General features: G+C 37.8%; 1 protein-coding gene across 9 annotated transcripts in view; it reads right to left on the bottom strand.

Moving 5' to 3' along the window:
- The window catches only part of CADPS2 (calcium dependent secretion activator 2), a 387552-nt gene extending 367351 nt beyond the window's left edge, over positions 1-20201 (bottom strand). For all 9 annotated transcript variants that reach the window (XM_039328305.1, XM_039328306.1, XM_039328308.1 and 6 more), the window contains exon 1: positions 19709-20201. In XM_039328305.1, coding sequence (XP_039184239.1) covers positions 19709-20056 — 348 coding nt within the window. In that variant the 5' untranslated portion in view covers positions 20057-20201. The remainder of the gene's footprint in view (positions 1-19708) is intronic.
- Positions 20202-21870: the final 1669 nt, after the last annotated feature.

The following is a 21870-nucleotide window of genomic DNA, read 5'->3' as shown; positions in this document are numbered from 1 at the left end:
TCCACAAGCAGACACATCTCTCTCTCAAAAAAAACAAAAAAAAAACAAAACAGGTGGAGCTTTTCCCATTGCAAAAGGCATTCAGTGATGAAAGACTATTGCTGTCAATGTTCATTTTGAAAGATATAATGCATATTTTATATTCCCCAAAGTAGCCATTTTTATGATGCTAAGAAGCAGCCTTGGTATCCTGCCACAAGGTCTTTAAATCCATAATTCAAAAATTAATGAAGGGATCGGGGACATAGCTCCAACTGTGCATTCAACAGAGCAACAAGCAAAGAGGCAGATAATTGCCACATTTTGCCTTAAAAAGCATAAAACAAATCTGATTTGCCTCTTTCCCCACCCATCCTCAACAACTCCAAGAAAGTCATGAGGATCATTATGGTATGTGACAGATTCAAATGGCAGATTCTTTTATGGAATCAGATTCTACATGCAATCTGCCAATTAAACTTTTTGGCTAATGCTATATTGTTAAATCTCCCTCTGTACTGCAATGTCTTGTGGTCCTAAAATTTTACTTTGATAAATTGGCTTTACAATAACATTCTTTATACACTATTTTAATTCGGCTATGTATTACACAAACATTAAAATGAGTTTCTATGTACAGGATTCAGGAGATGGGTATTAATTTTGCTTTTAATCATCAACAGAGACCATCATGACAGTTTAAATATTTCACACTGAGAAAAAACACAAAAGCACTATTTTACATTTCACCAGATGAATCATAGATAAATTGTTTGAATCTGCAGGACCAATTTAATCCCAGAATTATGTTCTGTAATATTACCTATAATATACTTGCTATTTGTCCCAAGATATAGCAATAGCTATATACCGTTATATCTTAGGTTCTTTAGGCATTGAATGAGGCAGTGTGTTGAAACAGGAAACAAGTTTATTAACTCAGAACAGAAGCAGCCCTAAAGGCTGCTGCACAGCTATTTATACAGTTAGCCTCTAGGTGGCAACCAATAGGTTTAAAGTAACAGTTTCCCACCCCAAACCTCATTATCAGCTTGGAGACAGCCACTCTGGCTTTCAGTAAGAGCAACTGTTAAACAATACAGCAATGTAGGTCAGACATTAAGTAAGTGATTTAAAACAGTTGTGGCCAATACATTACATATATCATTCCATTGTGCTTTACAGCACTCTTTGGATGGTTTACAGAGTCAGCATATTGCCTCCAACAATCTGGGTCCTCATTTTACCGACCTCAGAAGGATGGAAGGCTCAGTCAAAATTTTGCCCTGTCAGGATCAAACTCCAGGATGAGAGCAGAGTTGCCTGCAATATTGCATTCTAACTACAATATAGCTGTTTGGATTGCAGGACCATTTCTATCATAAACAACAAACATAAATCTATCATAGCATTTGTGTGTTTAATATATTTATAGATAAAAGGTAAAGGTTTCCCCCATCCAGTTGTATCCAACTTTAGGGGATGGTGCTGATCTCTGTTTCTTAGCCAAGGGAGCCAGCATTGTCCAAAGACACTGCCGTGGTCATGTGGCCAGCATGACTAAATGCTGAGATGCACTGAATGCTGTTACCTTCCCACTGAAGTGGTATCTTATCTACTTGCATTTGCATGCTTTCAAACTGCTAGGTTGGCTGGAGCTAGGACAAGTAATGGAAGCTCACTCCGTCACACGGCACTTGGGTCTTGAACCTGGGCTTTCAGCTTTAGAGGTGACAAGCTCAGCATCTTTAACTGTTGAGCCATTGTGCCCCCTCATTTACAAATAAATATATATGGAATGATTCAGTCATTAGAAGGATGTGAATGTGCATATATACTTTTGCATGCAAACAATAGTGTGTTCTAGGCTAAGAAGCCAAATGATTTGCAGGGAATATTAAATATAATGTATAGTGCAGCAAGGAGTAGAAATCTGAAAATGAATGTCTCAAAAACAGGTTAGCTGTGTTAAAGGGAAAATAAAGCAAAACTGCAAGTTTTAAATAAATGGAGAAAAAATTAGAGCATTTTGATGAAGTTGTATGCAAAAGACTGCAACACTGGAGAAATTTTAGGATGGGCAAATGCATGTAGAAAAGTAAAGGCTACTAAGTGAGCTCTTGATAGAAATCAAATGTTTTTAGAAAGAAACAAAGTGGCTCTATCTATCTAACTATCTATCTATCTATCTATCTATCTATCTATCTATCTATCTATGTATGTATCACTTTTGTTATACAAATGTGAAAGTTGGGTATGGCAGAAAAAATATAAAAGTAAATTAAATGCAGCGTGTCCTTAATGGAGCCACAAAATAAGAAGCAGTAAGAATTATTGGATGATAAATTAATGTACACTGGATACAAAAGTGTATTATCAGTATGAAAGAATTGTGGTTTGCTCATATAAAATGGAATGATTTTTAGTCCAACACCTCAATCACTATACCATGATATCTAATTTGGTGTAGTGGTTAAATTACAAAGTTAGAAACTAGAAAACCATGAGTTCTAGTCCCATGTTAAGCACCAAGCCAGCTGAGTGACTGGACAGTCACTCTCTCCCCAGCCCTATGAAAAAGGGAATGGCAAACCACTTCTGCAAAAGTTGCCAAGAAAATTGCAGGAACTAATCCAGGCAGGTGGCAGGAATCAAGACTGAGTCAAAGGCACACACATGTATATACACAAGAGAGAACTAATGAGAATCAAACAACAAACAAAATGTAAGAGAGCAGAATAAATGAGGTAGAGAAGAAGGGAAACACAAAGTGGTGGCTGGAAGGAGTAGATAAGATCCTAAAAATGAAAGATGAGACAGCTAAAAACATAACTCAATGTATGATCCAGATGATGGACATGGTAGAAATAAGGATCGTTCACAAGGATAGAATGGTATTGAGTGGAATAGTGTGCTGAATAATTTTGCCTGATTTTATTTTCGTCTTCCTTTTTCATGTCTCTTTAATTTCTTTTGTTTACTATTTCTTACTATTTTTCTGTGCTTAGCATAATGTTGCTTATTATAGAAAGGGATAATGTGATAGGTAGGTGTATTAACATTTGCCAATGAACAAGGCACAAACAGGACCAGAATTCAGAATTATTTACTATAGCTAATTGTAGTAAATGTGAACACCATAATATTACATAGAATTACTGAAATCGTTTATGAAATTCTGGAAGGTTACCTATGATATAATCCTACAAATTACTGGAACTTGCTCCTTATGATGAATGTCAGTTTTAAATAATCAAAGCTGAATTAAATATAATGGGCCTAAAAACTAGGTTCATGTATTACATAAAGCCATAATGCAAGCTGTTTGTTTTCTGGCTTGGTGTTAAAGCAAGCATACACCTGGAGCATAGATTAACTTAATTGAGAGAAGGGGAAGACTGGGATTCTGGGGACATTTCTTCTGCCCATGGTAACAGTTTGTTGCTTATTTACTTATGTAACACCAAGAAAAAAAACAAAAACAAGTCTCAATGAGAATCCCTTCCATCTAGGAAACTACTGTATCACACTTAATTGGTGCCAAACACATTTGTCTCTTCTGAACATGAACAAAGCCTCTAATCCTCAAAATTATTTTGCTAATCCTGCATTCTCCAAGTCATCCCCCATTCCTTATGAAGGTGTTCTAGAGCAGGGGTTCTCAACCTTTTTAATGCCGCGACCCCCAACCGGTCGTAAGTCGAGGACTACTCAACCAGTCGTAAGTCGAGGACTACTCAACTGGTGCAGCACTGTTTGCAGAATGGGACTTTTGGCGGGCTCAGCAGGGCAGAGACAGCCTGGACAATTCCTATTGGCTTTTGAAAGCCAATAGAATTAGACTCTATTCAAGAGAGTCTATTCTATTGGCTTTCAAAAGCCAATAGAATAAAAGGGAGTAGCACAGCTAAGGAAAAGGGGAAAAAAATGGCGGACTGCGTTGTTTGGCGACCCCCGTGAAATGGTCGTTCAACCCCAAATGGGGTCCCGACCCACAGGTTGAGAATCCCTGTTCTAGAGGGAAGGCAGAAAGACAGTTGGCTTTTCTACTCAAGAAAGGAAAGGGTGCAGTCATTGTCTCTCTCTTATGAGACCATCCCCTAAGCAGCCTCTCCTCCATTCCCATATATCATTACAGTTACTGACCAGCATGACCCCTTATCACACAACACAATGTTCAAGAATTAAAAAAAAACAATCAGCTGTTGTGATCCAATTTATATGCTACTAAAATTGGCTATACTGACTACAAAATTGTGGTGGCAATGACCGTCACGACTGTCAGATTAATTTTATAAAGACAACAGTAGAGATTTGCATTATTTGTATAAAATTATGGGATAAAATCTATGGGATAGATAAAAATGGTTACTGTAATGTGAAATGTAAAATCACTACATCACTAAAATCTACAGATAAAACTATCTTTCATATTAATATTGTAACTATAAGAATGATAATAGTGTGATGTAAAGTAAAATTGTATATAAAGGAATGACAGTTACATGAAAGACTAAAAGGCTATAATATGCAAATTTATAGACATAGTCTTTGTCAGCTTGATAGCTCTAAGAAAAAAGAAAATGAATTCATGCTTTATGTAACAGGAAAAAAATAATCAATGTTACTCAGAGAGAAAGCTTTGACAATTTACTAAAGACTAAAGACATCAGATCCTTTTTAGACCAATTAATACCTATTTATTTGATTTCTATAAAACTCATCTCAACAACTGATTCTTGTTATTATATCCTGAAAATTATAATTCTACCTCTCTTTCAATATTCAAACAAGCATTTTACCACTGAGAATCTTAACCAGAAGATTATTTACATATTTGGACTGCATATATTAACGTATTTAACGGGGGGGGGGGGAATTAGGAATTAAATTAGCTCAATTGTATTCCATTACACAAATATATAATGTAATATAAGGTTAGCTTTATTAAGACAGGGTAATTAATTTGTGTTTCGTTATACACTTTTAGTTATCTTTTTTTTTCTCTTTACATGTAAAACAAAACTATTAAAAAAGGACAGTTCTGAAAATTGCTGAGAATCTGATCCATACCACAGCATCTCCTAATTACACAGTTTATATTAATATAGTTACTTGCAACATTCTTCAAATACCTTAGATAAATCAGACAATAGTTTCTTTCCTGTTTTAAACTTTTATCTAAGAACTTCCTAGCAATTTTTTTTAAAAAATGTGGCTGCACAGCCAAAACTATATTCTGTAGTATGTATTAACAATTTGAATTATGCTCCTGATTCATGAAAGCATAAATATCACTACACTTTGCAATGGAATGGCTAGTAATGCAACTATTCTCAAGGAAGCATGTGGAATTGCCACTATTGAAAAGTTATTTTTTAAAAAAAATGTAAAAAAGACAGCCAGTTTGGTGTAGAAGTTAAGGCACCAGGTTAGAATCTGGGAGTTCTAGTCCCACTTTAGGGGCAAAGCCAATACAGTGACCTTAGGCAGTCATTCTCTCTCATCCTTACTAGAACTAAATGGCAAACAACTTCTGAAAGACTAGCAAGAAAACTGCAAGGACCTATCTAGGCAGGTGCCAGGAGTTAATACTGACTGGAAGGTGCCAAAATAAAAATGAGAATGAAAAAAGGCATCACATTGGGATTTAGGACATTTCAAAATCCATTCTTCAGGCTGTCAGTCAGCCAAACGTGTGATACAATTTCTGCGTAAAAAATAATTTGTTTCCGCTTCCTAAATCCCTGACTGTTTTCTTTAAGGAGTAAGAATACCAACAAGGAAGTCGGGTTTGCTTGGCAATAAGTTATATTAGGTAGTTTTATAAAAACTCAGTGTTAACATTTAATTTTAAAAAATTGATTCAGCATAGCTTTGTAAATGAGAAGATGCCATGAAGTTAAGCTTCCTGGGAGCAGAATTCAAGGTCTCTGCATTGACTAACTGTGTCTCGTTTTATGAGAAAGTAAGATCTTAGGACCTAGGTTCTGGTTATTGGTTCCTGCAGCTATGAAACTGAGCACTACAGTACAAAATGCACAAATGTATTCAACACTTAAATAACACTAAAATAGAAAAACTTTCCAATGCAAATTTCAAATTCTTCCTCAAATCAGCAGCTATAAACAAGCTACTAGCATCTGTCTATTTTTTATTATACAATTATATTTTTCCCAGGTTGCACTTGCTTTGAATTTACACAATAAAAAGGAACAAAAGTGCTCACATAAGTGAAAATCAGGAAATTATTCTTGACATTCAGATAGTGTTTTAGCTATGTGTGTTCCTCAAGTGATCAAAATTAGGGGTAATATTCCAAAAGTATACCTGAATTAGCACTGGTACTTTTTCCCCCCCAAAGATTAAATTTCTCTCTTAGAATCAAACCTTTTCTGAAAAAGCTGGGAATAAAGAAAACAATACCATCATGTATGTGCTAGAACGTTTTCCATTTGGTGATGACAGTAACAGATCAATCAATAAGGTTTCATGATCCATAAGTAATCTGCCATGGGTCTGGAGTATGGGAGTTGTAATCTAGCAGATGTGAAGGATGTCAAAAAGGATAGAGGCACTGCAATTGATGGAACTTCGTTTGGCAAGTCCACAGAAACTGGATGGAATTTCAGTAGCATTCTGACATGTCACCATTGTTTGGATGAAAAAAAAAATTAAAACTTTATTGTGCAAGTGTATCAAGCTTAACACAACAAAAAATTAATTCCCCCCAAAATATAATTCCCAAGAAACCTTAAACTTGCCACTTGCATGATTCCACATTATTGTTTTGTTTGATTGCCACCGTCTCGCACTCAAAGTAGTAATTTTTTAAAATATTGCAGCTCCATAGCCATCAAAAGTTTGTCTGCTCCTGGTCTATGTCTTTAGTATCAAACTAAATTCTATGTTCTTGCCTCGTTCCTTGTCCTTTTCCTTTGAAGAATTAATATCACAGCTTATATCCAAAACCTGAAGGTATATACAGACAATCTAATTCTTATTTCAAATATTCTAGCAGCTCTTCAGAGAGAATTGACCCATCCAATAAAAGAACAATCAATACAATGAACAAATTATTTCCTAACAACGAACACTGTTAGTAACCATTTGTGGGCAAGGTTACACATAATGTAGCAAAAATTTTGCTACTTTTAGAGAAATAAATTTATCTTGATTTTTTAATAATAAAAGCTATCAGAGTGCCCTGAAAATTTAAATAAAAGAGGGGTAATCAACTGGTGGCAAATGTCCCTGTAGAACTGGCAATACAAAAGAATGTGAGCTGTGATTTCTATGTTACCCATATCATAGGGGTTTCATATGGGTTTTTCCTATATTTCTGTTCCGAATATGTTTTATAGTTGTGTACCGCTGAGAGATGTGCAATTGTTGCAGGATAAAAAAAATCAATTAAAAATAATAGCTTACTTCTAAGCTGATCTAGACTATCTTCTATCTTGATCCATGCTGCTGTTGCTCCACTTTGTGATTGAAATGATATGTGGGAAGATGTGAGGAAAAATGCTGCTTAGGGAATAGGGAGATAAGAGAGGGCATAGTCTGCGGCTGGATAGTGGCAGAATGAGAGGCTCAGATGGGATTCTCTTTAGCTTCTTGGGCTGTAAAGGAGATGGTGCGAGACTTGTACTTTCAGACTTGCAGGATATAATGTAGCCTTACCAAAAAGTAGAATTAGCTCATCTGGTCATCTGGTACCTGAGCTACCTCAGAAATTTGACAATTAATGCATTCCTATCACTAGCCTCCATCACTGGCTTAACTTTGCTTTCCAAACAAGTTCTGTTTCAGACACACCCAGGCAGAGATGCAGCAATCTGTCCATCTGTGAATGCCTGTGACTCATTGTCTTGAACTTATTGTGACTGTGTTGCCATCATTATGCTTTGCACCCATCGAAGTCAAGTTGCCATCATCGTGCCTTGCACCCACTGAAGTCAAGTTGCTTTAGTCATGCCTTGAACCTATAGGAGTCATATTGCTTTTGTTGTGCTTTGAACCCATTGAAGCTAAGTTGCCTTTAGTGTGCCTGGAGTATGGAGAGTTATGGTTGCTTTTGTTAGGCCTTGGAACCAGCAGTTGCTCTCATCCCGAGCAGAGTTCATTAGTTCATCTTACTAGTATTGTCCCTATACCTTAGGTGTGAAAGAGACTGCATCTAGTCTTTCTCCCATTGCTTTCTCTACGTAGTCAGAGAAGTTGCTTGAAACTGACTCTAAGGACTGCACATGCAGTGTTGGGACCTGGGGAATGACTATGGGGTTGGCTGTATGAAATTAACAAGCTTAATCCCACTCTTACTATGTGTGTGGGGGGGGAGGGAAACTGAGACAGGATAGGAACTTATTTCTTGTCTATCAGTCCATTTTTATTCAAAGGTTTTTCTGTGATTCTAATTCGTTAGGAAGTCAAGAAGCACACTTTTTGATGCATTTTTTAAAAAATATTTAATTGCTGCATAATCTACAAACAGATCCGGATGAGATTATCATATGAAGCAAGCATGAAGAATTGAATTACCATGAAGAGGCTTCCAACTGGCCTTTCTAAAGACTATGATATCCCAGGACATCCAATTATGGATTTATCCACTGTAAAAAAAACCTCTAATAGATTCAAAATTCTGTAAATGCCGTCCTACTACAAAGGCACTATGAGGCAATGTGGCATGAAAGATGAAAACAATGTATTTTCTGAAAGATTTAATCATTTTCCTTAGCACACAAACATTAAGCATGATACCTGATTTCTGGAACAAAAGATTGTTTGCATATTCCCTATCCATGCTGGAAGCAGTGCATCACATAATAGCTATAGAATTGCTTTGTTTTCACAATAGGAAGAAGGGAAAATAAAATGTCTGAGCTGTAAACCTACATATGTGAGGGATCTTCTCCATGTTTTATTTTTTTTTTTAAAAAAAACCAACCCTTTGTGCATGGACAAAAAATATGCAAGGGAGAAGAAGCCATGTTCACTATAAGCTGTCATCCAAATGAGTTAGATAATAGCTGGGGTTCAAGTACCACACAATGCCACAGTTTGTTTAACAAAGCAAATCACATAATGATTCAGTGCAATGTGTGAACCCATTTGGTAACTCCTTGGAACTAGTTAATTAGAGATTGAGAGCAGATACCTGAAACCGCCAAAGGGCGCCATGGAGGCAAAAACTGGAGTGGCATTTCCATGGAACAATCCATCATAGGACTAGACTGATAGTGTCTTTCCTCTTCTAGTGAAAAATAGCCTCCTATACAATAAAATGACTGATGTGTACAATAAACAACTGGGAGCAGAAATCCAGACACATCTCACATCTCGTGTCACCCATTGCAGCTTTGAACGTGTCTTTTCTCTGAGATTCCAAAACGCAATGAAAAGCTGGCTATTCTCTCAGGCCCTAATATAAAATAGTAAGTGAGCTCTTGCTGTTATCATGTTTTTATTTTATCGCTTTGATTTTTTATTATGTAAAGCTCCCAGAATTGGTTATAGTCAGGGGTTCCTTTTAATTTTTTAAGTAAATTAACATTTTGTATTCTATCAGGTCTCAAAAATAACAACACACAAGTTGTTAATTCTGTAATACAAGCTAAACACAGTATTCATCAACAGAAATAAACCATCTTATATTCTGTTGTAGATTTGTTAATTCGTGGAACCTGCTTCCCTTTAAGTTAGGCATGATATAATATTGACCAGCCCAAATATACCTAAGTGAAGGAAAAAATAACCATTTGTCATAACAGATAAATTTTCAAATTAACCAGATATTTTGTTTGCAAACTACTTCCCAAATAAAATGAGAAATAATTGGTGCAGGAATTAAGTCAGTTGAAATGTAAGCTATTTAAATAAAACAAATCACTAGCCCAATGCTCTGTGTCAATTGCTATTTCAAAACTCCATTTTTCTTGGTAGATCTGTTACTTTCCAATTATGAGCAGAGCTGACCTCATTTGGCATCCAAAGGAAGAAAAGTGGATTAACACTCATTGCATTTCAAAACAATTAGCATTAGTTCATTAGCAAAACCTAGCTCATAAAATAAAGTGTTGTAGTCCCACAGAAGGCATTTGGCAAGCTTTTATCAATACAAATAGAAAAAGTATTCTTTCAAAGATATGTTTTATTTTAGGCTGATGCAGGGCTTTCACTTCAATACCGACCAAACAATTCACAAAAGAAAAAAACATGTAATCACATTATAAGCTTTTAGCAAGAACCAACCAACCAAAGGTTCATAGAGGCATTCAAAAATTGCAAGATGGTAAGTATCACCTGAACTGTGAAGAGCTGTTGTCTACTTTTCTTGTTGCCTAAAGCTACCATAACTGGTCTGGATGACCATTAAATGAACACAAAGCATTAGAGTCTCTTTGTGACTTTCTATTATTGTACATGGGAAGGACTCTGAGACATAAGAGGAAGAGCTGTAGACTAGACAACTGAAATGCAAAAGGTATCTCACTTCACAGAAACTGACGGCATGAGAAGCATTTCAGAAAGAACTCCATTTTCTGGAGAGTAAATGGAAAGGAGTAAAACTCTGAGATATGCTAGAACGATTATGGTAATGTAACCTTACAATAAAAATAGAACTAGTATTCATTGTTGTACTTCTTGTTTGGACTATCTTGAAGAGATAACATCAATTTTGCAAGTTTCAGAGTACTACTCTCTTCTTTCTTTTATTCTCTTGAAAGCTAGGGATGGTCCCTTCCAAAATGTTTCCCATGTCCTCCTTTCTTCTGTGGTTTTTGACATATATTACATGCTAGTTGTCTATTCTGTGGCTCTTCCTCCTGTCTCCCAAGGTCATTCCAATATATCATTACAGTTTGTGAGATGCAGATTTCATCTATGTAACTACACAAAATAAACTTAGCATCCAGCTTCTTAATTGGTTGCATGGAGAGGAGACACAACAAAAACTGAAGGTTAGGGGCACCCCAAATATACAAGACAGCTTGTAGGTAGCCTTGGAACAATCAAGTTGCTCCTTGAAGTGGCATGTATTATTTGTGATTCCTGGAAAAACACAGGGAGCCCTGGCAAGGGTAGGGACATATTTAGAAAAAAAGAGTATCTGGTAGCCATAAATAGCCTAGAGAATGATACCTGAACTGAGGAAAGAACTCAATTATTATCAGCAAATTCAACCATAGAGAGAAGGTCAGGCTATTTGTCTTATTGGCAATTTACACAGCACCAAAAGATATTGCATTTCTCCTCTGTATTTCACCATCGGTTTGAAGCTGATGGATAAAGGAGAAATTAAATTTCACGTCTACCAATATCGAGCACCAACATAGCTAAGAATTGTGGCCTTTTTAATAAAGATTATTAGGCAGATCATAGGATCAGAACATGCTGAATAAGCAAATAGTTTCAGATGCAGAGGACAGTCACTACCAGCAATAAAATAAACCCTTTTCTTTTTAAAAAGATAAACACTACTAGGGCCTTGACACATGATGTAATATCTAAGGAAACTGTTGAGAGTCCTTGTGGAGAGAGAAGAGATGCAGCAGTCCAATGTGCTTGGTGGCTAAAGGTTTGGCATAATCTTGATCTGTGTTTACTGCAAGGCCACCAACATCAACATTTCATGGAACTGAGGTGGGTCATTTTAAACACTCGAAAACAGATTGTTTTAAACACTCCCAATGGCTGAGTGTGCTGGCAAACCTGTAAGATTTCCTCCGGGATTCCCTGAGAATATTATTTGAGCCCACTCATGTCCAACTCTTGCTGAGTATGGATGATGGATGGAGTATAGAGCTCCAGGCAGCAATACAAAATTTAACAGGTGCAGGATGGTATCAGAGGGTTAGTGATCTCAGAATATAAAATAATTTGGTTTATATGGTAGACATCAGCCTGCTTATTTTAATAAAAATAAGGATATGAAAGTTGAAATAAGAATCAAGTTGTATTCTGGTGCTGTGAAAGGGCATTTCAGATTCCTGTGAGTCCATGCCTACTTCAGTGGGGTGCTCATTTCCTTCAGGAAATGGTGTCAATGTTAGAAAAATTATTTGATGAGTTAAAAACTCCTTGTTCAAAGAATCATATTTCTATTCAGACAGCAAGAATTGCTTACAAAACCATTGTGCAAGGAAGCAGGTGTATTTACTGACATTATTTTCCCTTGGTGAGGTACAATCTATAGATGTTATTAAATAAAAAAGGGTTGGATGGGATTTGGAGGGCAAAGAATGGCTGAGATGCAAGGTGTCTGTTTGAAGAAGAGAAAAACTTGCTTATTCTCAGAATATCATCTAATAGATATTCCTTCCTTTTTGAGAGAATGTGTCAATGATATATTAAATGCAGCACAATTAGGAACAAATGTATAATAAATGTGAGGAATGCTGGCAAAATATAGGACATAATGAAAGGGATAAGCCTAGCTTTGCACATTTCTCTTGCTTTCTAACTCAAAGGCCTCTACCTAAAGAAGAAGTCTTCCATTCAACACAATAGAAAACCCCAACCACACATTCAAAATCAGGTAGTGCTAAAATACTCAAATGACAAATACTTCCTGGAAGGCAGTCACTCATTTAGTACAATTATCTATATGCAAGTCCTACTGTAGAAGTCATTATGGAACTATCTGCAGAAGGAATTCCAGCTCTGTTCAAGCCAATGTAACTGAAACTTTATAAACTGAAGAAAATGTGGTAATTTTGGATTTCTTTAGGTAAGTAGCAATAGACTACAAGAACTAGCATGTTAATTCCATTATTTTTAGTTTGTCTTTCCTGTATTGAGGACAACCTTCTCTAGAGCAGAGTGTCTTCTATCCATGGTAGCTCTCTACATGATTGAGGATTCAAACATAACAAATAGGTTGGTTTGTGGCTAATTATATACAAGTGTACTCTTTGTCATATTTATTCATTTACTTCAATATTTTACATAATCTTTCAGAGTAAAAATATCCCAAGAGGAATGCATAATAGAATTCTAAGCAGCTGCATAAACTATTTAGTATAATTTATTCTTATATAAGTGCCCAAGGACATTGTCAAAATATAAATATCTTAGTTTTGTAGCTGGAATGATACCCCATGTACTTGAAATAAATCTGCTAATTGATGCCTATGATAAAACATAAACAAGCTTTATTTATTGCCATCTGAAAAGTAACACAACCCTTCTTCACCACCACCATTACCCCGAGAAAACAGAATTAACAAATTCTGGACAATTAACAAAAAGAGTCTTAGATAGAAACACTTTTCAATAGTTGTAAGAAGAAGCAACAAATTAAAATTTGAAACACTGAAAACAGTGAACTATAGAGAAACCTGAGAAATTAGTCTGTAATTATGTCATGTCTTCCTTGTGCTATGCTCAGCTCTTGATGCCTTCATGAACATCTATACATACATTTCTCAGCAATAATATAGGAATGGTCTGCTAGTCTCACTATTCAGCTGGTTTTTCAATCTTAGCATATAACTTGGGTTTCCAGGTTGACCTTTCCTCTGAGTACTTTGTTGTTGTTGTTAGTTGCGAAGTCGTGTCCGACCCATCGCGACCCCATGGACAATGTTCCTCCAGGTCTTCCTGTCCTCTACCATCTTCTGGAGTCCATTTAAGCTCACACCTACTGCTTCAGTGACTCCATCCAGCCACCTTATTCTCTGTGGTCCCCTTCTTCTGTTGCCTTCAATCTTTCTCAGCATTAGGCTCTTTTCCGAGTACTAATCAAACTCTAATCCAACTCTTAGTTTTATTGAGTAAAAAGAGATAAGAGCTACCACCTACCTGAGTTTCTATTGCTGCATCCTGTACTGGATAATAATTTGAATATTACATGTATTAAATTCAGCTTTATCTTATTTGAAAAGACAAATATTTTACAGCAGCATTTTTTTCAGTATTTTACCCTATTTTCCAGTTTTTCCATTTGACTGCATATGATTCAATTAAAAGTCCACTGGAACATTGTTGTAAATATTTTTTCTTCTACTCAATCAAGTCTGATTCTCAGAGACTGCCTGGACAAGCCCTTGCAGTTTTCTTGACAAGGTTCTTCAGAAGCGGTTTGCCATTGCCTCCTTTTCCTAGGGCTGAGAGAAAGTGATTAGTCCAAGATCACCCAACTGACTTTTTGCCTAAAGTGGGACTAGAACTCATGGTCTTCCAATTTATAATCTGACATCCTTAGCCACACACCACACTGGCTCTCGTAAATATATTATCAAGCAATGAACAACTGTAGAAAATATAAACAGAAGACTTTAGCCAGCCTCTAGACCCCCTGGCTTAGAAGGAAGAGAAGGGGTAATTCTGCCTACAAAAAATTAAAACCAGTTTTAGCTAACTAGGAAAGAAAAAGTTCAATATAATAAAAGTGATATTGGCAAGAAACATAGCACAAGATCAACAACGTTCAACATGTAAAATCTAATCCATACTTCTATTAATTCCAGTGTTCCATGTTAACATAAATCCATTAAGGCTTATCAAGATCTTGATGTCACTCAGCTATTTTTACTGAATCAGGACAGTCTATGAAGGTGTCTGAAGGCTATTTTGGAACATTTAGATTAGATTAGATAACCTTTATTGTCATTTTTTACTGTGGGCACAACGGCACACATTAAAAATGAAATTTAGTTGCTTGCTCTCAAAGTGTACACATACAACACACATTTAAACATACTATATACAACATATATATATAGACCTACACCCTTACATATAAGTAACATATAAATATTAATCACTGTCCATCTTGAATACATAATGGAAGGAGGAAGCTTTAGAGTTCACAAGGTTAATACTGTATAGAACAAAACTGTGATGGGCTGAGTGTCAGTAAATTTAAGCTATTGATTAGTGATTTTTAGTTAGGAATTCAGAAAATGCTTTGTTCTGGATGAAACTGCAATCCCGTTAAAGTAACAAGTTCAGAACTTGTCCTCCTGGAGTCAAATCTGTAAACTAAAGGCAGATGCTTTTTCAATGTCCAAATGTAGAGTGCTAGCTTCTATTTTGTAGTATGGTGATACCCTAACTTCAGTTATTCCCATTCTAATAGCTCCCAAATGGACTATTACAGGGTATCCCCCTGAATATAACTTCCGAAGAAAGTCAACATGTTGTCAGTCTGTTATGAAGTAGAATCTTAACCCTAACACTAATCATGAAAGCATTGCTTTAACAATAAGTTACTGCAAAAATTATATTTTAGTATATATGACTATAAATGACATGGAGTCCTGTTCAAAGATGGCCTTTGTGATCCCAGTTAATGTATGCACTGAAATCCAATCTTGGAGCTTCTTCACCAATCAATTATGGTCGATGCTATCTCTGATCAGAACACTCTGGAGAAAAAGTTCACTTTGATGTTATTACTGTTTGGCTTAAATGTGCATCTCCCATAGAATATACACTGTACTTGTTGCCAATCTTGTGCAAATTATGCAGTTGCTCTGCATTTGGGATTGAAGAAGGAAACAGACAAGCATATCAGACACCCATCAGCAATGTCATGTGTAATCCAAGAAAAAATGTTCCCATGTACTAAAGTCAAAACCAGGGTTTCTCAACTTTGGAAATGTTGAGATGTGTGGACTTCAATTACCAGAAATCTTCAGCCAACTACGCAGGCTGGAAAATTCTGGAAATTGAAGTCCACACATCTTAAAATTCCCAAGGTTGAAAAATACTTGTCTAAATATTCTACACTCCAAAATTGTTTCTGCAAATTTCCAACCTGCATGTGTGTATAGGCTCTTCTATTCTTGATCCTTTACTTGGAGAGCTATTATGCCAAGAAAAAAAGAAATGCCTTCTCTTATGACAGAGCCACCTCTTTTATCATTCACAGAGTCTAGGTCAGGCCTCAATTCTAGCACTAGAAATTGAAATATAGTGCTGATACTCAAACAAAAGGTCAAGTCATTATCAAGCCAGCTATATTCTGATGTTGTTTTTTTTAAAAAAATAAGGACACCATGATCAATTGCTCACCTAATCAGAAGTGAAATCAAAAAACAAGTTTTGATATCATGCCACTGTGGACATACATTACAGATGGACCAAGGATAACCTTTCAATTTTAAGCAGGACTGAACATTTATAATATTGAGGAAAGACTGTAGGATTAGAAATGGTTCAAATCATTTATCACCAACTTTACAATTTCACTTTTATAATGCTAAAGTCCAAATAATGCATGTATTTCAGAAAAAAAGATATTCAGTTATTTCATAAGATGTTTTGCATATTATAGATAAGTAATATATCTCTTCTAATGTAGCTATGCACTGGATCCTTTTATATTAAAGTGATTAGTATGTTGTACAGGAACAAAATGTTCCCATTAGAGCTGAATATATATATTGTTTTTGCATAAAACCATTAAAACCTGGTGATGTCATCAGGCTTGGAGACCTTTAAGCAGTGGTGGGATACAAATATGTGAACAACCGGTTCTCTGTGTGGATGCTGCTGCTCGAAGTCTGTTCTGGGCCTGGGCAACAAAAAATTAGCTACCGGTTCTGCCGAAGTGGTGCGAACCAGCTGAAGCACACCACTGCCTTTAAGGACAAGCGAGGTTCCATTATTGTTAACATCTGCTTCCTTACTTAGCATTTGTGATTTTTTTAAATAACTATTTTTATATGTTAACTGTTTTATAGTCTTGTTGTATGCCACCCAGATTCATTCTTTTGAGAGCTGGAAATCTAAATAAATTTGATGAATAAATAATGTGCCTATTTATCCTTTCAAAACTGCTGGATTCCAGTATGATAGTTCTTAAAGCCCTTTAAATGAACCTGCACCTGGCGTAAGAGAAAATATTTTCAATTGTTCTGAGAAAATAGAATTTGAAGAATATAAAAATATGCATCCCTATACTAGCATATAAACAAGATTTTAGCTAAAGACAAGTTTCTGCAATAGATACAATTTTATTTCAAGACAAATATCAATATAGCCAGGACAAATATAAGTGCCCAAGGCTAATTAGATTTGAGTTCATTGATTAGGGAATATAAAAATCTTTGTTCCCAAATTACAGGTATTATTTATTCTGAGCTAAAGTGTGAAACTTTTTCCACCCAACAAAGAGTTTTAATTACTCTGAAAATGAAATTGCATTATTTGATTTATTACACCACTAACAAAATCTCTTTTTAAAATAAAAAAATGAAATTCTTAAAACAGTTGAATAAAAATTAAATGCAAATGGAATTTATTCTTAAAATTAGAACTTAAAATCAGCAGTTAAAAAGTCCTACAGGATTGAAGGGTTTTAAACAAAATCTAATTGAGATGTCACATCATTCATCTCTGCAGGGAGTGTACTGCAAAGAGCTAGAGCGGCGACAGAAAACTCAATCACAGCCACCATCAGATATGATCCAGCACATACACCAACCTCTTGAGATGATCACTGTCAATGTCCAGATTCAGAGAGAAGGAAGCATTCTCAAATAGCCTGGGCTTAAACCAGGTTTCCCTCTACAAGTAATGATCAGCACTTTTTATTTTGCCAAGAAAGAAATTGTTAGCTAGTGCAATACTTTAAGCACTAACTATATTGGCCTCTCTGGGTTCTTCCTGAGACCACTCTGGTTGTCAAGTTTTGTACCAACTGAAATTTCCAGACTGGAGACAAAGCAGCCTTCAACAGAGCATACTTCAATAATCAAGCCTGGAGATTATTAATATGTACAGCACTTTTAGAGTTATCTTTCCTGCTTTCTTGGATTAATATTTTCTTGACATGAAATAAAGAATTTGAGATTGGTTCAGAATCAAATATTGGGCTATCATAAAAAATAATACCTGGGCCGAATTGGACTCTTGGGAAGACCTTGTTTGGAACCTATGGGATAATTTTGATATGTTAATAACACAGTCAAAAAGCTAGAGAAAGGTTACTTTTATGAACTTTAAAACAACCTTCAAATTGTAGTTGGGACTACAATTTATAGATTTTTTTCAATCGTCTAGTACAGCACCTTCTCTTACATAAAGTCCCTTTCATATTGTATAGCTTGTCTGGTGGCATCTGTCCAAACTTGTTTATACCCTCTCTTCGAGATACCAGAGAATGAGTGGCATTTGTGTGTAAAATATTCAGAGTGAACAATCAATCTAACATAGTATTTTCTAAGTGTGCTTCTTCATGTCCTCCCCCTGCCCTGCACAACCTCATCTGCTACATTGGGGTCTAGCCTCCAAAAAGCAAATAAAATTCAATTTAGTTTGAAGAAATGAAATTGAAGGTAAGAAAAAGGCAATAGAATTTAAATTAAGGTTTCAAAATCATGTTGCTGTTCCAGAGTTTTGAAGAATACATTAGTTGTTGTTCAGGGAATAATAAAATAAAAGTTTACACACACACACAGAGAGAGAGAGAGAGAGAGAGAGAGAGAGAGAGAGAGAGAGAGGCCCTTTAACTTGTGGCTATTAAGAAATCTTTAAGAATTTTTTTTTCCAAATTCTTCTCCAAATACGAATTTTGTTCCCTTACATTAGAAAGTTAAGAGCTTGTTTCACTGATCAAATGTTTTACAGGGGACCCAAACTAAACAAATGACTATTGCTCTAAACATTACTATTCCATTGCTTTGGCCCAACAGATCTGCCTTTTTTAAGAAGACAAATACTGTGTTCGCTACAAGGAATTATTTCAAGAAAAATGGGATGAAGGGGAAAGCAGGGGGGAGAAAGGAATTTCGAGGAATTAGGAATTCCATGCAAAAAAAAGGGGTGAGTTATTCCAGTAAATGCCACTTCGAGATGTGGCTATTCCAAATGAAAGCTAATATTCTTAGCTTATGATTTTTGGCACAACTTACTTTACGGAAAACTCTATTCCAAGAAGGTTGAACCAACTGCCCCTCATTCCCAATTATTACCTACAATATAGTTTCTGTAGTCTTCTCCACAATTGCATTCAGCCAGCATATTGTACTTTTGAGCAGATATGTGCAGGAACCGGAGCTTACCCATTTCATATCAAACAGGAATCTTGTGTTATTTTTTTTCAACAAGCCTCTGCACTCCATACCGGTCCTGTCAACCGAGCTCATGGGACTTACTGACAAATATGTAAGATTATTCTGAAAAGAGCCTATTTATCCCCGAAACCACCGAGTGACAGGAACTGCCGTGAGAGGACTAGCCTGGGTTCTTGCAAACGCGGCGACACCTGGCTTAGTTAACTAATCAAGAGCAACTCAACCTGTTGCGGGAAGAAGAAAAAGAAACAGTGCCATCCGCCAGCTCAGAGCCTGCTTTTTTCTCAACGGGGAATTTACTTTCCTCCGCTCCCTCAGGAGTCAGTGAACCACGCACAAAACGCCTATTGTTGGACCACGGAAAGGGATTTGGCGACAGGACGAGTGGAAGAGATCCTGCGCCGGGCTACAATCGCCGGATCCAGCCACCATAAAAGTTCCTGAAAATAAAATTCTTCCGGACTCGGCACACAAAAGGAACATGCCCTCCTCTGCCCCCCGCGCTTCAACGAAAATCCGACGCAACAATGGACACAAACCAGCCTTCTCCGGTCAGTTACCGCTGCGTTTCCTTTTCCAGACACCCCCCCCCCCGGGTGAAAACGATTGTGAGTGATCTTGCAGGGAAAAGCCAACCGGACGTGTATCCCTCTGTAAAACAAGCCGCGGAGAAGAGAGCGAAGCGAGACTACAAGACTCACCTTCTGCTGCCGCCGGGCCATGTCTGTTGGCTGCTTGGCGTTAAACGGATAGGCGATGCACCTCACGATGAAGACGTAAAGCTGCAGCCGGAGCCGCTTCTCCCTCTCCTCTTCCTGGAACCGCTCTTGCTCTTCTTTGCCTTCGCTCCGCAGCGAAGGGCTGGGGCTCACGGGCCGGGTCGCCACGCCGCCACCGCTGCCCTGGCGTCCGGAGTCCCGGCTAGCAGCCGGGAGGGCTCGCGGGGAGCTGTTCGAGGGGCCGCTCCCGCCGGACACCCCCAACAGGTCCCGCCTCTCTTCCTCGAGCACCTCGTCGGACTCTTCCTCGCTGGAGGACGGGTCGAGCATGGTGCCCGGGCGGAGCGCACCTTTCGCAGGACTGAACAGAAGGGCACCGCCGCGAAGCTGACGCGTCTGGAGCCAAACAAGCGGACACCTTTCCGGACACGTCGAGCTTCCACGCCCGACTATTTCCTACGAGCCAGCCAGCAGAGCCGCCGAAAGAGAAGGGCGGAGTTTGCGAAAGGGGTCGAGCTTGGGGACAGCTCTGATCGGGTCCTATCAGCGGCCGGCCCGGCCCGTCGCTACTTCCCTCAGCGGCCGGGGGGAAGCTCAGCTCCGCCCAGCGGAGAGCATCGGCGCGACTCACAGGTGGGAAACCTGTGGCGCCCACAACAAGCAACACGTGGAACGGAATGCTAATAGCGCGTCTCCATTGGCGGTCGGCGCTCCGGCCACCCTCCGGCCTGCTCGCGGCCGCCCTAGCGCCGGAAGGTCGCGCCGGGTGTGCGTCCTGCGCCTCCTCGCCGCTTTCCCTCTTGGCCGCGTCGTTGAAGGGACGAAGAAGGTAGGAAGAAATGGGACCACCAGCTCCGCCAATGAAAAGATCTTAGAGTTGGAAGATAAGCTAGTCGATCCCGTCACGCGAGCTGGATTCGAAAACTACGTGAGGCAGGAGCGCCGGTTTTAGAGCCGCCAGCCTGGCAAGATCAGGCGACGCGTGAGAGGGCTGGCAGCTCTGCGGCATCGTTTTCGGGTTTGACGTCTGAACGGCACTCACCACCTCCTTACCCCCAAACCAATCTTAGTTGTTTTGTTTAGGGGCCCTCAGTATCTCCTGTCGCAGCGAAGGTAGGTCAAGCAAGAAACCGGTGAAAACTAGGGTACCTGCTTGACTGCCTTTTAATTAATTAGTTTATTTCTACTGGAACATTTTAGACAAAAGCCTTTCCCCATCACACAGGACCCTTTCCTGGTAGGCTGCTTGTTTATGGAGCAGATACAGCTAGATACACTGGCATCACCTCTGTCTTTTCGATAGTGGTTTCAGTGGAGTTTATTCCTTAGCTTGAACTGTGTTTAGGATTGTAGGATAACGGGAGCTTTGCTAGAGCTGTTTATTCATTTTACAGCATCTCTCTCTATGTCATTGAGGCACTGTAAATAGAGGTGACAAAAGGTCACAGAATTCATTCTGCATTTCTGAGCCATGAAGAAAAACGATGCTAGTTCTTTGCAAAGCTCAGAGACAGAAAATAGGGATTTTGAATCTTGTAGCAGGCAGTTAGGATATCAGTTTTCCTCCACCAATGAAATTCAGAATCCCAGTTCTGCAGCCTAACCAATCCTACCAATTTGTTTTATGTTTTCACATTTAATTGAAGAGCTTCCCTTCTTTCCCAGTTAAAAAACAATGTCAGAGCAATATTAAAATAATACAAAAACATATCAACACTGATTGTCCTTTGCTGGTTGAGTGCCATTTCCCATAAGGATTTGCCTTATTCATTATACAAAATAGATCTGCTCTTTTAACATCCACATTGCAAAATAAGATGACCTAAGTCTTTATGTTTGGGATGATCCTAGGCCTGGAAAAATAGCTGAGTTCTATTAATAACGAATAATGTCTGTTTATATCTTAGTAGGAGACAGCACCCAGGTGACATTGGATGACTTAAAAGCAAAAATATGCAAAGTAGATAGATTTGCATTTGAATTGGAGATTGCTTTCTTATCTATATACTACTAAAACTCTTGTCATGACCTTTACCTAATGGTGCATCATATGGTAACAGTTTTTGAGTCATTGTACCACAAATGTCCTAAATCTGTGTCCTGAGAGAGTGAAATTAGAGACACTGTGGCTGCTTTAGTGCTAC

The sequence above is a fragment of the Crotalus tigris genome, unplaced genomic scaffold (assembly GCF_016545835.1).
Source record: "Crotalus tigris isolate CLP2741 ecotype Arizona unplaced genomic scaffold, ASM1654583v1 scf7180000024375.2447938, whole genome shotgun sequence".
Lineage (NCBI taxonomy): Eukaryota > Metazoa > Chordata > Lepidosauria > Squamata > Viperidae > Crotalus > Crotalus tigris.
Note: the sequence above shows the minus strand (reverse complement) of the source record. Positions and strands in the feature narration are given on the sequence as shown.